At 31.5% G+C, this 15,030-nt stretch overlaps 1 protein-coding gene across 5 annotated transcripts in view; it reads left to right on the top strand.

The window, feature by feature from the left end:
• LOC142334080 (uncharacterized) overlaps positions 1–15,030 on the top strand; it is a 122,405-nt gene that overhangs the window by 90,446 nt on the left and 16,929 nt on the right. For 2 of the 5 annotated variants that reach the window (XM_075381757.1, XM_075381760.1), the window contains exon 3: positions 12,484–12,636. In XM_075381757.1, coding sequence (XP_075237872.1) covers positions 12,484–12,636 — 153 coding nt within the window. Of the gene's footprint in view, positions 1–5,804; positions 5,899–11,513; positions 11,621–12,483; positions 12,637–15,030 lie in introns of those variants that run through there. The other 3 variants (XM_075381758.1, XM_075381763.1, XM_075381761.1) reach the window with 3 other exon arrangements.

The following is a 15,030-nucleotide window of genomic DNA, read 5'->3' as shown; positions in this document are numbered from 1 at the left end:
ATACATTTTAAATAAACATTGAGGAACTAAAAGAATATAAATTAAAAGATAAATCTATGCCTTTATTTTTTATTTATTTTTTGTTTTCAGTCATATGACTGGTTTGATACAGCTCTCCAAGATTCCCTATCTAGTTTGCTTCATTTCAGTATAACCCCCTCCCTTTATCCTACATCTGTAACAGTTTGTTATACATATGCATTCCAAGCGTGGCCTGCCTACACAATTTTTTCCTTCTACCTGCCCCTCCAATATTAAATCGACTATTCCAGGATGCCTTAATATGTGGCCTATAAGTCTATCAATTCTTTTTAACATTTTTTTCCAAATTTCTCTTTTTTTATCGATTTGCCTCAACACAGTAGGTTATTGTATAATGAAATTCAATAAGTTATCGATATCAGCACAGCAAATATTCTTACCTTAAATTGGCTGATTGTTAGGCCGAGTCAATAATTGAGTACAATTTTTTTTTGCCTTCAGTCATTTGACTGATTTGATGCAACTATCCAAGATTCACTACCTAGTGCCTGTCGTTTCATTTTGTTATAACCCCTACAAACTACATCCCTAACAACTTGTTTTACATATTGTAAAAATACAGTGTAAATTGTATATACACTGCCTGCCTGCACAATTTTTCCCATCCACCTGTCCCTCCAATATCAAAGCGACTATTCCAGGATGCCTTAATATGTAGGATATAAGTCTGCCTCTTCTTTTAACTATATTTTTTACAAATGCTTCTTTCTTTATAAATTTGCTGCAACACCTCTTCATTTGTCACTTTTTCCACCCGTCTCATGTTTAACATTCTCCTACAGCACCGCATTTCAAAAGCTTCTAATCTTTTCTTTTTGGGTACTCTGATCGTCCAAGTTTCACTTCCATATAAAGCTACGCTCCAAACATATACTTTCAAAAACGTTTTCCTATTGTTTAAATTAATATTTGATGTAAGCAAATTATATTTCTAACTGAAAGCTCGTTTCGTCTTTGCTATTTGGCATTTTAAATCTCTTCTGCTTTGTCCATCTAATTCTACTTCCCAAATAACACAATTTTACTACCTCCAGATTCTTTTCTCATTCTATTTTTATTTTCAACACTCCATCTACTTTATTTCTACTACATATCATCGCTTTCATTTTGTTCTGGTTTGTTTTCATGCGGTAGTACTTGCGCAGGAATTCATTCATGCCATTTGTTGTTTCTTCTAAATCTTTTATCTCTCAGCCAGAATTACTATATCATCAACAAATCATAGAATCTTTATCTTTTAAACTTGTACTGTTACTCCAGATCTAAATTGTTCTTTAACATCATTAACCGCTAGTTCTATGTAAAGATTAAAAAGTAGCTGGGATAGGGAACATCCTAGTCGGACTCTCTTTTATATTACTGCTTCTGTCTTATGCTCTTTGATTATTACTGTTGTGGTTCAGTTGTAAATGTTAGCAATTTTTCTTCTATCTTTATACTGAACCCTAATTTTTTTTAACTGCTGATCATTTTATTCCAATGTACATTATTAAATGTCTTTTCTAAGTTTACAAATGCCATGTATGTCATTTGCTTTTCTTTAATCTTCTTTCTACTATTAATCTGAGAGCTAAAATTACTTTCCTTGATCCTATACTTTTCCTGAAACCAAATTGGTCTTCTCCTAACACATCTTCCACTCTCCTTTCAATTCTTCTGTACAGCATTCTACTTAAAATGTTTCCATATTATTAACATTTACCTGCTCCTGCTTTCTTTTATAATGACTATAACACTTTTTTTGAAGTTTGACGGAACTTCCCCTTTTTTGTAAATACTACACACCAGTTTGTATAATCTATCTATCACTTCCTCACCTGCACTGCTCAGTAATTCTGCAGGTATCCCATCTATCCCAGGAGCCTTTATCCCATTCAAATCATCTAATGCTTTATTAAAATTGGATCTCAGTAATCCGATCCAGTAAAAGGAAGATATAAATCTTCCTTTTCATCCTCTTCTTTTCTTTTCTTCCTCTTCTTTCTCTATAACACCAGTTTCTAATTCATTTCCTCCACATAACTCTTCAATATATTCCACTCACCTATTAACCGTTTCTTTCATATTATAAATCTGTTTACCATGTTTATTTAACACATTATTAGAATTTAATTTATGTACTACAAAATTCTTCATAACTTTCCTGTATGCTGTGTCTATTTTACCAATGATCATTTATCTTTCCAGTTCTGAACACTTTTCTTTAATCCACTCTTCTTTTGCTAATTTTCACTTCCTTTTTATAGTATTTCTTAATATTCAATAGGTCCTTCGTATTTCTTCATTACTGTCATTCTTATACTTTCTACGCTTATTAAGCAGCTGCAATATATCCTCTAATATCCAAGGTTTTCTACCAGTTCTCTTTGTTCCTCCTAAGTTTGCTTCTGCTGATTTAAGAATTTCTGTTTTAACACTCCCTTTCTTCTTCTACATTTTCTACCTTATCTTTTTTATTCAGACCTCTTGCGATTTCCTCCTCAAATCTTCTTTACCTCCTCTTCCTCAAGCTTTTCTAAATTTCACTGATTAATCTGGCACCTTTTCTTTAGTTAGTTAAACCCTAATCTACAGTTCATTATCACTAAATTATCGATGTCTGCTCCTGGATATGCTTTTTACAGTCAAGTTGGTTTGTAAATTTTTGTTTAAACATGATATAATCTAGCTGATACCTAACAGTATCGTCTGGCTTTTTCCAAGTGTATATTCTTCTATGATTATTTTTAAATGGTGTTGTCAATTACTAAATTTTACTTCTCGCAAAATTCAACAGCTTGGTCCCCTCCTTCATTTCATTTGCCCAGCCCCGTATTCATCCACAGTTTCCTTTCTTGCCTTTTCCAATGCTTGCATTACAATCTCCAGCTATTATTAAATTTTCATCCCCTTTTATGCATTTAATTGGTTATCATAGGCACTTGTAGGCATAGAGGTGTTAACAATCATTGTCGGCTTCCCTCTTTAAATCTTCTAACCTAACAACCTTTTTTATACTTCTAACTGCGCTCCGACATGTAGAATGTTATTTTTTAATTTTCTGGTGACCCCTTCCCTAGTAGTTTCCACCTGGAGATCCGAACGGGGGACTAGTTTGTCTCTGGAATATTTTACCAAGGAAGGTGCCTCCATCTTTTTTATATGAAAATGCAGAAAGCTACAATTTCTTGGAATAAAACAGATGTAGATTTCCATTGCTTTCAGCTATACAGTACTCAGAAAATTGGGGGATTTGATATGGCCGTTTAAGTCTTTCTGACCTACGCTCTTAACAGCTACTGAAAGAGCTGCTGCCCTCTTTCTGGAATCATTCCTTAGTCTGGCTCTCAATAGATACCACTCTGATATGGTTGCACCTTCGGTCCATCTACTCTTTATCACTGAGGACTCAAGACCTCACCATCGTCAACGTCTCATGATTCATAGAGGGGGTACCCCCTGAATAAATTTTCCCAAAATCATATTAAATTGATGCGCTAACGTAATGGAATTATCAAATTAGTTCAAGAATGGTGATTTTAATCCCGAAATGACAAAAAAGTAAAACTACATTGCTCGCACCAATTATTCAGATTGGAAGGACATAAGACCAAATACTATCAGAAAATATCTTGCCTACTTCAAAAAGATAGGAAGTATCAACAACAAGTATTGCTTTGTCATGGTGAGGACTAATTTCAAGAATATGTATTAAACTAATTTCAGTCTATCTAAAAGTTTTTTAATTCAAAACTTGTTTAAAAAAATTTCCAGATTTTTGGCATGCAGAAATAAGAAATACAAGTGAAGAAAAGTCACGTGCACAACCCGACAGCATATATTATTGTATAGTCTTCATTATATGTATAGATTTTTTGGTTTTGTAAAATTAAATACTAATTTTTTTATAACATCATACCGGGCGATTAGTATGCTACCTACTTCCAGTTTGGATTTCAAAGAGATCATAGTACCATTGTAGATTCATAGAGTGTTTGCTAATACTCAGATAGCTTTAGATAAAAAAAGTCTGCTCTACCAGTTTTCCTGTTATCTGCCCCACCACAATAGAATTCTACAAAATACTTTGATATTCACCTTGACAAAAGGCCCATATTTGGAAAAATGAGAATAACTGAATAGTAAATTAAGTTACTTGTACTGGGCAAACTGATCAAAACCGAACAGTCAACCGAACTGTCAGTTCTGACAGTTTATCTTTCAAACTGCATTTGACATTTATATACTATTGACCTTTTTTAAAATTCAAGATTTTTAAGAAGTACAAACTTGTACGAGAAGTATGAAGTAATTATTACTTAAATTTTGCTGTTCAGCTTTTCTCCTCAAGTCATTTTCAAGCATTTATTCACCTCATTTTTACATTGTCCAGAACAAATAAATTATAGATATCTACTTGCATTAAAAAAAGTTTATATCAGCTGTTATTTATTTTGATCACATTCTAAAATAGGTTAAAATGATTTAAAAAATAAACTGCCTAATAATAATGTCATCTAATGCCAGTGTGAAACAGCTACAGGTTAGATTATTTCCTTACTCAGTTTCTGTCAAGTCATAGCTGTACCCTGTAGTGCAGCAAGTACAATTTGTGTTCTAATTGCGGTCCCTTAATGATGGCGAGCATGTGATATTTTTGTGCGTCAAGTGGATGAATCCAAGAGCGAGGTATGTGGTGCTAGAGACAAATAAAATAATCTAATGCGATTTCCGAGTTAATGAGGAGCATCACAGTGTGTAAGGGGGCTGGGGAATAATTAGGTGGCCAGCCTGCTGTTGTGGTGGCGGTCCATCTGCGTCAGTAAGGTTTGGTTAGACCATGTTTTGGAGGCTAAACATAAATATTGAGAGAGGTAGTCTAGTGGTGCCCACCAGGCTTGTAAAGTCCAGTTACATTTATACGGATTTCAATACTAGATCGTGGATACTGGTGTTCTTTTGTGGTCGGGTTTCAGTTAATCACAGATCTCAGGAACGGTCGAACTGTGATTGTTCAAGACTACAGTTCATTTATATTCATACATATCAACCTCTGAAGTAATATATTACAGTGGTTGACGAGTTTAAAAAGAAAAAGGGTGAGGAGAGGCCCGAGGCGGAGTACATTTTCTCTCGGTACCCGAGGGCTCCGCTGTTTCTTGCCGACCTCACTCCGACAGGTCTCGGCCTTACGACTTCTATTATTTTAAGGGGGGGGGGGCGTTTAGACAGAGTCGACACTAAAAAAAAGACATCTAATTACTTATAAACTATTTGAAGTATGATTTATAAAAAAATAAATAATTGAAGAAATTTGTTTCGGTTTGTCGATACAGAAGTACGTATTTTTAAATTAATATCGTCTCCGTCATGGATAAAAATCTATGAAGTAAATGAAAATGATTACTGGTTGTTTATTAATGAAAATGTTATTTGAATTTTTATGTGTAACTTCTAGTTCTTGTGTTGTGTTACTTTTATGTTTAACAAAAACATAATAATAATTATTATTATTATTATTAAATGCCAGCTTATTATTTTAATAAATTAATAAACTAGAATCTCTTTTAAGAATTTTATAAAAAATTCACAAAATTTTTTATTTTCATATTAATCTAGTTTAAATGTTTCATGAATGAAAAATTATTTAATAAGTCTGTTGTGCGATAGCATATATATATATTTTTTTTCCAACATTATAACTAAATATCATATGTATTTATAAATAAAAATAAAATGTATAAAATATATACAATTGTATGTGTTGGCTTCATTGATGAATAATTCTGTGGCCTGTTTGTGTGAAAGCGTTTTTAAGTGAGATCTATATTCTAATTTTAGTATTATATATTTGTTAGTTTTCACTTTTTCCGACTAGTAAGTAATTTTACTACATTCTAATATAAATGAATAGAATTTAGGTCTGAGTTTTTTGTATTGATGAAGTGGAGGGCTTTAACCTGTGATGTAAATTCGATTTCGATGTAAAATCGTTTATTTAAGCAACATTTTGAAAAATTCATATAGCATGGGCATATTATTATTAGTCGTTTTTAATTAGTAATTTTCCTTCTATTTATTGATAATTATAATACTTTTTTTCCTTATTTTCCGATACTAATAAAAAAGAACAGTTGATAATTGACAGTTTTGTAATGGCCAACTGTCTTGTAAATTGTAGATTCAACTGTTGAAACTTTCAATTATGTTACAATTAATGGAAAACAGATCTGTTTCATGATAACTCCTAACAAAAGTCAATCGTTTTTGTGACAAATACAACTAGATAAAATAAACTGAGATAGGTTATAAAGAACTATTGTGACACTGAACAAAGAAAGAAAACCATTTCACAACTAAGTACATATACGTACTTAATAATTTCACAAACTGTTGATTTTATTAAAAAGTCTCAGAACAATAAAAAATATAAATAATTTATGAAACAAATCAAATGAACATTATACAAAAATATTAATACTCCTTAACCTTATTCTTGCTCTCAGAAGCTTTCTTTTTCCTGTTTAGCCTCCAGTAATTACCTTTCAGATAATACTTCAGAGGATGAATGAGGATGATATGTATGAGTGTAAATTAAGTGTAGTCTTGTACAGCACAGTTTGACTATTCCTGAGATTTGTGGTTAATTGAAACCCAACCACCAAAGAACACCGGTATCCATGATCTAGTATTCAAATCCATGTAAAAATAACTGACTTGAACGCTGGAACAGTTGCCTTCCAAATCAGCTGATTTGGGAAGACACATTCACCACTAGACAAAGCCGTTCGTTTGCTTTCAGAAGTCAATATTGAATTTTCATACGCGTGAGTTTTTTTTACACAAAATCATGATCAATGAAGTTTCTGTTGAAGGTTTTATGAGATAACAAAGTCAACAGCTTAATCAATCGAGACAAAAGAAGTCACTCACATTTTGTTGTCATTCTTTTGATAATTTTTTGTGAGGTTGCTCTGTCTTCTGTTAGCTTCTAGTATTCAAATCTGTTTAAAAATAACTAAATTTACTAGGACTTGAACGCTGGAACAGTCGTCTTCCAAATCAGCTGATTTGCGAAGACATGTTCACCACTAGACAAGCAGGTGAGTTACTCTCAGAAGTCAATATTGAATTTTCATATGCTTGAGTGTTTTCATTCCTTTAAGCAGATAATAGTCCTTTTGTAAATATAAATGTTACACGTTTTTCACTGTGAATGATTCCTTTTTTCACATAGTGGCATCTAGTTTTGATTTACTGTGGAACATCGGTTTAAGTTTAATGACACTCTGATTATGTAGAGTGTTGGCTTTGGATAGACATCAAGTGTACTAACTTCCTTTAATTAGATGTCAAGTCAAACCAACCATTTGGTTTCCTCTATTGTAGCAACATATGCAGCTTCCATAGAAGAGAATGATACAGATTTTTACAATTTACTTTTCCAATTATCCGTTCTACCACAGTATTTAATGAGAGTTTCAATAGTCGATGTTTGAGTGACTTTGTCGCAAACATAATCAGCATCACTGTATGCCTCAAGTTGCCTGCTGGTTGTTTTTCTATAACTAATGCCATTTTCAGGAATAGATTACAAATGCCTGAAATCTTTTTTTAGCAGATTAAAATGGGCCTTTATTGGTTAAATTTGTGCGCCAGATTCAATATTCAAGACAAAACTTAAGTCTGGTGTTTTGCCTGAAGCTTAATAAGGTACTTACGTATTAATGCCACCGCAGTTACAGCTTTAGGTTATAGGTTATGTTGATTTTGTGTACTGACAAATTGTACGTATATCAAAATAACCTAACTAAATATAACCTACGCTCGCTTCGCTCGCCAACCTCGGTACTTACGTATTAACGCCACCACAGCAACAGCTTTATTTAAAAACAAAGTAGTCAATCGGATTTCGGTGCTATAACATTAAGGTTATATAATTAATAACCATAATGTTGTATATATGATGCATATTTAATGTTAATTATAAGAGGTTAGCGAGCGTAGGTTATTTTGATATATGTATGATTTGTCAGTACACGAATTCAACTTAACCTAAAGCTGTAGCTGCGGTGGTGTTAATACATAAGTACCCTTAATAATTTAAGCTTCTGTTTCCCTGTAATATTCATCATTGGAGATTAGAACAGAGTTTCCAGGTTCCCAACCAAGTTCAATTTGAAAGATTAAGGTTTACAGTCGCTAAATCCATATTTTGGTTGAATTATCTTTGCATATACTGAATGGTCCATCTGTATAAATTTGCCTGTAATCTTTATCCCAAGATAATTTACCACTTAATTTGATTTTAATTCAAATGAATCTAACTTTGTGATTAGGCCCATGATGATTGAAGGACTTGTAGTAAGACTGTCATCAACATGAAAGACACTATAATTTGTTTACTTAGAAACCTGTTCAAGGCCCTACAAATATTTTAATAATTTGTTCTCTTTTTGTGTTCCATCTTATTTCCTTGAGAGGTTATCGCATGAACATATTCTTGTTTAGTTGGCCATTGAGGAAAGCAGTCTTCACATCATGAGGAAACCCCAAAATTGCTCTGACTGTCTTTAAATGGGAAACAGTGTTGAAATTGTCAAAATAATCAATCCCTGAATGTTGACAATAGCCCTTAGCAACTAGTCTTGCTTTATATTTTATGATGTCATCCGAATCAGTCTGGACAGCACACCCATTGATTATCTACGACACCACAATCTGGACTCTAGCCTGCTTCATTTGATTATGATGAAGAGAATTTATTTTTCATCTATCACTTTCTTCCATTGAGAAACTCTGTCACTCTGTGCAGCCAAATAATAATTTGAAGGTGTTAGATGGAGAAGAAAAAAAAAATTCCTCCTCTTTATACCTGGAAGGTTTATTTGTGCCTAGTTAATTAAATGGTATCTGCCCTCATTGTTATCTGTTGCTTATGCATGAGGGATCAAATTTTCATCTGTTGGTTTCTCTAAAGGAATCAATTCATCCTCTAGCTTCTTAGGTGTATCAGTAAGGTTTTTACTCTGTATGTAAGAAAAATTATGAATTTTATATTCTTGTAATGTTTCTAGTCTGAGTTTAAGATCCCTGTAGACAACCCTTTTCTTGTCTGGAAAATAAACACTATAACCGTAGTCTGCATATGCAACCTTTAATGATTTTCCATCAAATTTTTATCTTCTGTTTTCCTGAATCCAAGCAAAACATTCAGTACAAAAAATTCTCAGATTATTGATATTCACTTCCCTTTTTAGAAACAACTCAACAGAGGCCTTTACTTTCACTTTCATTGGTGCTGTTTCATGTAATGTATATGAAACAGAAAGGATTGCTTCATATTTCACCCCTAAGTGATTTGGGTAAGTGGAGTGCGTAATCCAACCAGGATCTTGGCCCCTCACAGTTGGTTTTGTTTGTTCGTCATTGTTCTGTCTGTTGTCAGTTGAAGCTGACCAATCTGCATATATTTTATTGTATTCTGTTGTATGGTTTTTATCTTAATTTATATGATTAAATCTGCTATAACATTCATTATACCGCATCTTAAGTTGCTTCCACACAATTTTGTGTTTTAGTTTTACTTATTAAAATTCTGTGTAATTTACATTGACTGCCAACAGTTATTTGTTGCTGTCCTCTGTTAAGCGTCAGGCATATGCGCAAAACTGACATCAGGGCCATTAGACGTTATCTTTTTTCGTGATTCATTTTAGTGATATTTAAATGTAATATTTATTAAACGTGTAACATTTATACAAAAACGTGTTTGAGCCACATGCGACTCACACGGCCTTCTGATGTTCTTCAGTTTTTGATGTGAGGTCCATGTGAGCCTTAGAGGGATCACATGATTAATTTTAATATTACTTATGAAATATTATTTGTAAATTCTCTTCTAAAAGTTATATTTATAACTCACGTACTTACATCTCCTAAGTAGATCATATTATGTTACAAAAAAACTATTTACAGAAAGTGATAACATTATATCAATTCTATCAATCATTTATATCGCATAATAATAAATTTTATTATAAATAATCCAATACAGAACATTTTTACACAAAATCATTATCAACAGAGTTTCTATTGAAGGTTTTATGAGATAAGTCTTAACAGCTGAAGCATTCAAGACAAAAGAAGTCATACACAGAATATTTTGTTGTCATATAATATATATTTTGTTTTAATTGTTTTTCATATGTTTCTGTGTCTTCTGTTAGCTTTTTCATTTTGTAGCAGCCACTGCGCACCTCTTGTCTGGCTGTTGACTTCTTATCTTCAGTGTTTATCAGCCTATGTACTGTTGCAATCTCTTTTATAGCTCCATCTTGACTGACTTCAGTTTGCTCATCATTGTCAAACGTCTGTAAAAGATGTAGTCATTTCTTCCCTAAATATTAGGGTTTTCATTGGACATTTCTGTTCTGGAGGTTTCAAACAACCTTGTTAACAACATGGTTGGTTGAAAACCAAGTACTGACAATTGAAGTTCCAAAGAGTATTTCAAAAATGATTTTTTGATACCATTTGATTGATTGTTGAAGGCTGGTGGAATATGAGCACATTTGGTCAGACAAATCTATAAATGCTTTTGCACTGTTGTAGTCTGTTACCACCTTGGATTTCAATTTCCTTGGATTTTTTAGTGTCCTTCCCCCTCTTCTGTTTTGTTAAAATTTCATCTCTCAATTTTGTTGAAACCATCAACACAGCCCCTGTTATTTCTCTATTTTTATTTTTTTACCTGAATTATGGGCTGTAACTGCATCACTTTTTTCCAGTTTGGTTTCTCTTAAATGTTTTGCATTTTTTTTTTTTGATTAGCCATTACTATACCAACAAGATTTGCATACATAACAATCAAGTAACTCAGAAGCCAACGATCCACTTGTATACCAATTTTCACGATAGTGTTCGTCCAAGCATCAAGTAATGGTCCATATAGCTCCAATATATATTTTTCTGGAACCCCTTTGCCTGAAATTCTTCATTTCCAGCATATATCATGAGATTCCATGTATAGCCGCAGACAAGGCATAGTTTGCAGTTTCACTTCACAACTGTGTCTTCTTTTTTGGACAGTATTGATGAAAGACACAAGCTATCCGCTGAAAGAATTATTTTTCATCGATTCATGTGTGTTGCTGAGGATTCATTGCATCTTAAAACTTGGGAGAAGCTAATCAGTGAGTTGTTGAACTTTGTATACTGTTTCATTGTATGGTGCATTTTCTTTATTTGAAGTATAAAACATTCTCAGAAGAATCTCAAATATATTGCAATAAATCAGCTTACAAACGTTAGAATACAACAGAGTTGCTTTATACTGGGCATTTTACCAATAATTTTTTTTTTTTTTTTTTGCCAAGACCCACCACAAAATTTACCCATAGAAGTTTTTCAATTTATTTACATCAGGTGGATTCATTTCTTCAATCTTACAGCTTTTTTTTAATTTTCGGTTGGTCTCTTTCTCTTTTCAGATTCAATCTTTTGTTTTGCATAATTTGTCTCATTGATTAATAAGTTGAAAATGGCGTCATTAACTAATAGCGGAAAGGCATTGCGAAAAGTAGTTGGATGCTCACTGGTAGGTCTTAATAAAATATCTTTTATATCTAAGTTGTTAACTGCAGTTAGATTCATTATCTATTTCATTGTTATCATTGTATAGTGCACTGTTGAAAATATGGGAGTACTGGAGACTCCAACAGTGCACACTCCAAGATATTCTCAGTTTGACCAGGAATACAAGAAATCTGAATATTGCTGCCGCTCTTATGTCAGCTGAATTACTGACAGAATCATAGTTCTGTCATAACTTTCCTTTGAATCACCGTTTATAAACCTCTTATTTTTGTCTTGTCATTTACAATTGGTTTGTGAAACTTTGATCTGTATTGACGGTTTTCATCAGAATCTGTGCCAAAATCAGCTTTATCGCTACAAATCATTTGAAAATAAATCAAAACACGAAAACGTTATGCTGGAAAATGCTAGAATTAGGTTTGGGATAAAATATTTTTTTAAATTTTGAATAAAAACTTTGTTAATTTACCAATAAACAATTTGTAAAGAATTTAATTCTAGAAAAAAATGAATAAAAAATATATTTAAAAAAATAAAAAATCACATACATTACTATGAATCAAGAATCAGTGAGCCATGTGACATGGCCTCTTTAGAGATTCAATGTGAGCCACATATATGGCATCATGTGTTAATATTGTTCACCTGTTTTCCTGTATTCTTATCCTTTTCACTGAGAAAGCTTGCATCATTATCAAATATAACATCATTCAAGCCACCATAAAACAATCAAAGAACAATCATTAAGGAATTATAAGTGAGCTGTTTATGAGAAGTATAAAGAGTCATCAGTATTTTTATATATATATATATATATTTTTTTTTATTATGGATATAAATTTTAATTTTTGTTTTTTTTTATAGATAATGAATGGGCCTGTAAATAATACTTTTACCAATGACGCTCTGTCTCTTAACAAAAATATTAAATTAGAGACTGAACAGGATAACGTAGCAGAAATGATATGTTTCTTGTTACCACATCACATCACTGAAACCAATACATCGCATGAGCATGTAAGCTTTTAGAAAAATGAAGCAATATTTTACATTCATTTCTCTTTCTTCTGCGTATTTGTACTCCTGGTTTTCCAACAGTTCTTCATTCTTGTGCGTTGCTTTTGCCTTTTCTTTTCTGAGCAGCTGTTCTTCTTTTTTCTACTTTTCTTTGAAATCTTTACTGGTTTTCTGAACATTGTTCTGCATTGTACTATCTCCTTGAAATATTTTCATTTCATTTACAACCACTGAAATGTGTCGATTTCCGCTGTTTTTTCTATAAATGTGGTTGAAAATCTGTTTTGTGAGACTGAAAAATATTTTTACTTTTCTTTTTCTAATGGAATTGACATTTTCTTGGTTTCATTGTGTTTGTAAATGTCTTTATTAGTTCTAAATTGGCATCCATTTTCTTGTATTCTTATTGGTTCTAGAATCTTCCTCAAATGTTTACTCTGTTTTTCTGTTGGATTTGTTTTATCTGATTTCAAACTGAAGATGCATCTGATGCAAACAGGCCCTCTGGTTTGATTACTGTATTTTAGTGCCTGATTTTGGCATCTACTGAGACATTCTAGTTGAAAATATCTTTTGTTAGTTGGTAGGCTAATTTTATTTCTCATTCTTGTCTGATTGGGTTTTTTTTTTATCTAAATCATTAATTTGGATTATTTCTCCCATATATTTATCTTTGTTAACTTTATTGGTTTTTCCATATTTTGTTTTTAGGGACTTGGGGGAATCTTGGTCGGTAATGAATTCTGCCTTTTTCAAAGAAATTTTTAGTCTTATTTCACTTGCAAATTATTTTAGGTGGTGTATATGTTCTGCTGCCTTTTCTAAGTCCTCAAAAAAAAAAAGGTAGTATTGTCAGCAACGGCTAAGCAGTTAATTCCAATTCCTTTTAATTTTAGACCCAAGTTTTTTTAATGATGTGTTTGCACTTTTTTCACATTTTTTATCCCATTCTTTTACTACTTTCTGTAGGACACAGGTAAAAAGAATTGATGCTAAACCATTCCCTTGTCTTACTACTGTTTTAATTTCTAATTCTTCGGACATTTCTCATATTCATATTCATATATGAATTTTACTTCTGATTTTCTTTGGAAAAGTCTGTTAAGTAATTTTAATTGTGTTGGGATGCACACCAATTTCTTCGAGGATGTTAAATAAGGAAGTTCGATAGATTGAGTCATATGCTTTTTTGAAATCTATGAAGACAATTACTTAGTTTTTAATTTCTCAGACGTGGTACTGCTATGTTAATTTTTTTTTTTTTAATATAATCCATCTTACCAGCACATTGATATGTACTGAAGATCTTATGCCTTACTTGAAAGCCATCTTCAGGAGATAAAATCATGCATCAAAGTCAAAAGTTCAAAAAATCACAGTTAAAATGTAAAAACAGTCATGAATAGCTGGTTCTACCAGTATACTGAAGGAATATACATGGACTAAAATGAAATCAAACAGAACCATGTCATCAAAAAGATAATTATTAAATTAAATTATTACTTTATATTTATATTTCGTATGTTTTTAAATAATGTAACATCTTTAAAAAATGTTAGTTCATTAAACAAATTTTTATTATTAGAGATATGATATTTTTACAAATTAGAAGTATTATAATATTTATAAGAAATATTTAATATTTTCATGAAATTATTATGAATTCTATTATTATGTATTCTATTATATGTTTGGCAAATTTGGAATTTTCATTAAAAGTAATACTTTTAATGTGCTCTTTTGCACATGTGGACAATTTGCGATATATCGGTCACACCCATGTATATCATATTGCAATCATCAAAAACAAGACTGTATACTCCCTGTTTATCAAATTTGGAAGCATTATTACATGATTTTTGATTAAAATTATTATTAATATATTTAATTTTTTTGTTATTAGTAGCACTTGCAGGTGCTAAGCCATTTTTTAAATATATTTTTTCAATTTTTTGACTAAAAGGTGTATATGCATTTTTTGTGTATACTTTATCCTTTTTATCAGGTAATAATTTTTTTTTTTATAATTTGTTTATAGTACTGTCATTATAACCGTTAGCAACAGCAATGTTTATGGCTTTATGTAACAATGAATTAAAAATAGCCATCTTTTGGGACCATGGATGAAATGAATTTTAATTAATTATTATGTTATTTAATGTGTCTACAATATACTTCTAATTTTATTTTATTATTTATTTTTATATCTAAAACCCAAACAATTATCATTTTCTATTTCCATGGTAAATTTGATGTATTTATCAATTTTATTAAATTTATTTAATATTATATTTGATTCATTTTGAACATTTTCATTATATATAATTATAGTGTCATCAACATAACGTTTGTACAATAGTATGTTATGTTGAGTCATAATTTTATTGATACAAG

Source organism: Lycorma delicatula, chromosome 13 (assembly GCF_047948215.1).
Source record: "Lycorma delicatula isolate Av1 chromosome 13, ASM4794821v1, whole genome shotgun sequence".
In the NCBI taxonomy this organism is placed as follows: Eukaryota; Metazoa; Arthropoda; class Insecta; order Hemiptera; family Fulgoridae; genus Lycorma; species Lycorma delicatula.
Note: the sequence above shows the minus strand (reverse complement) of the source record. Positions and strands in the feature narration are given on the sequence as shown.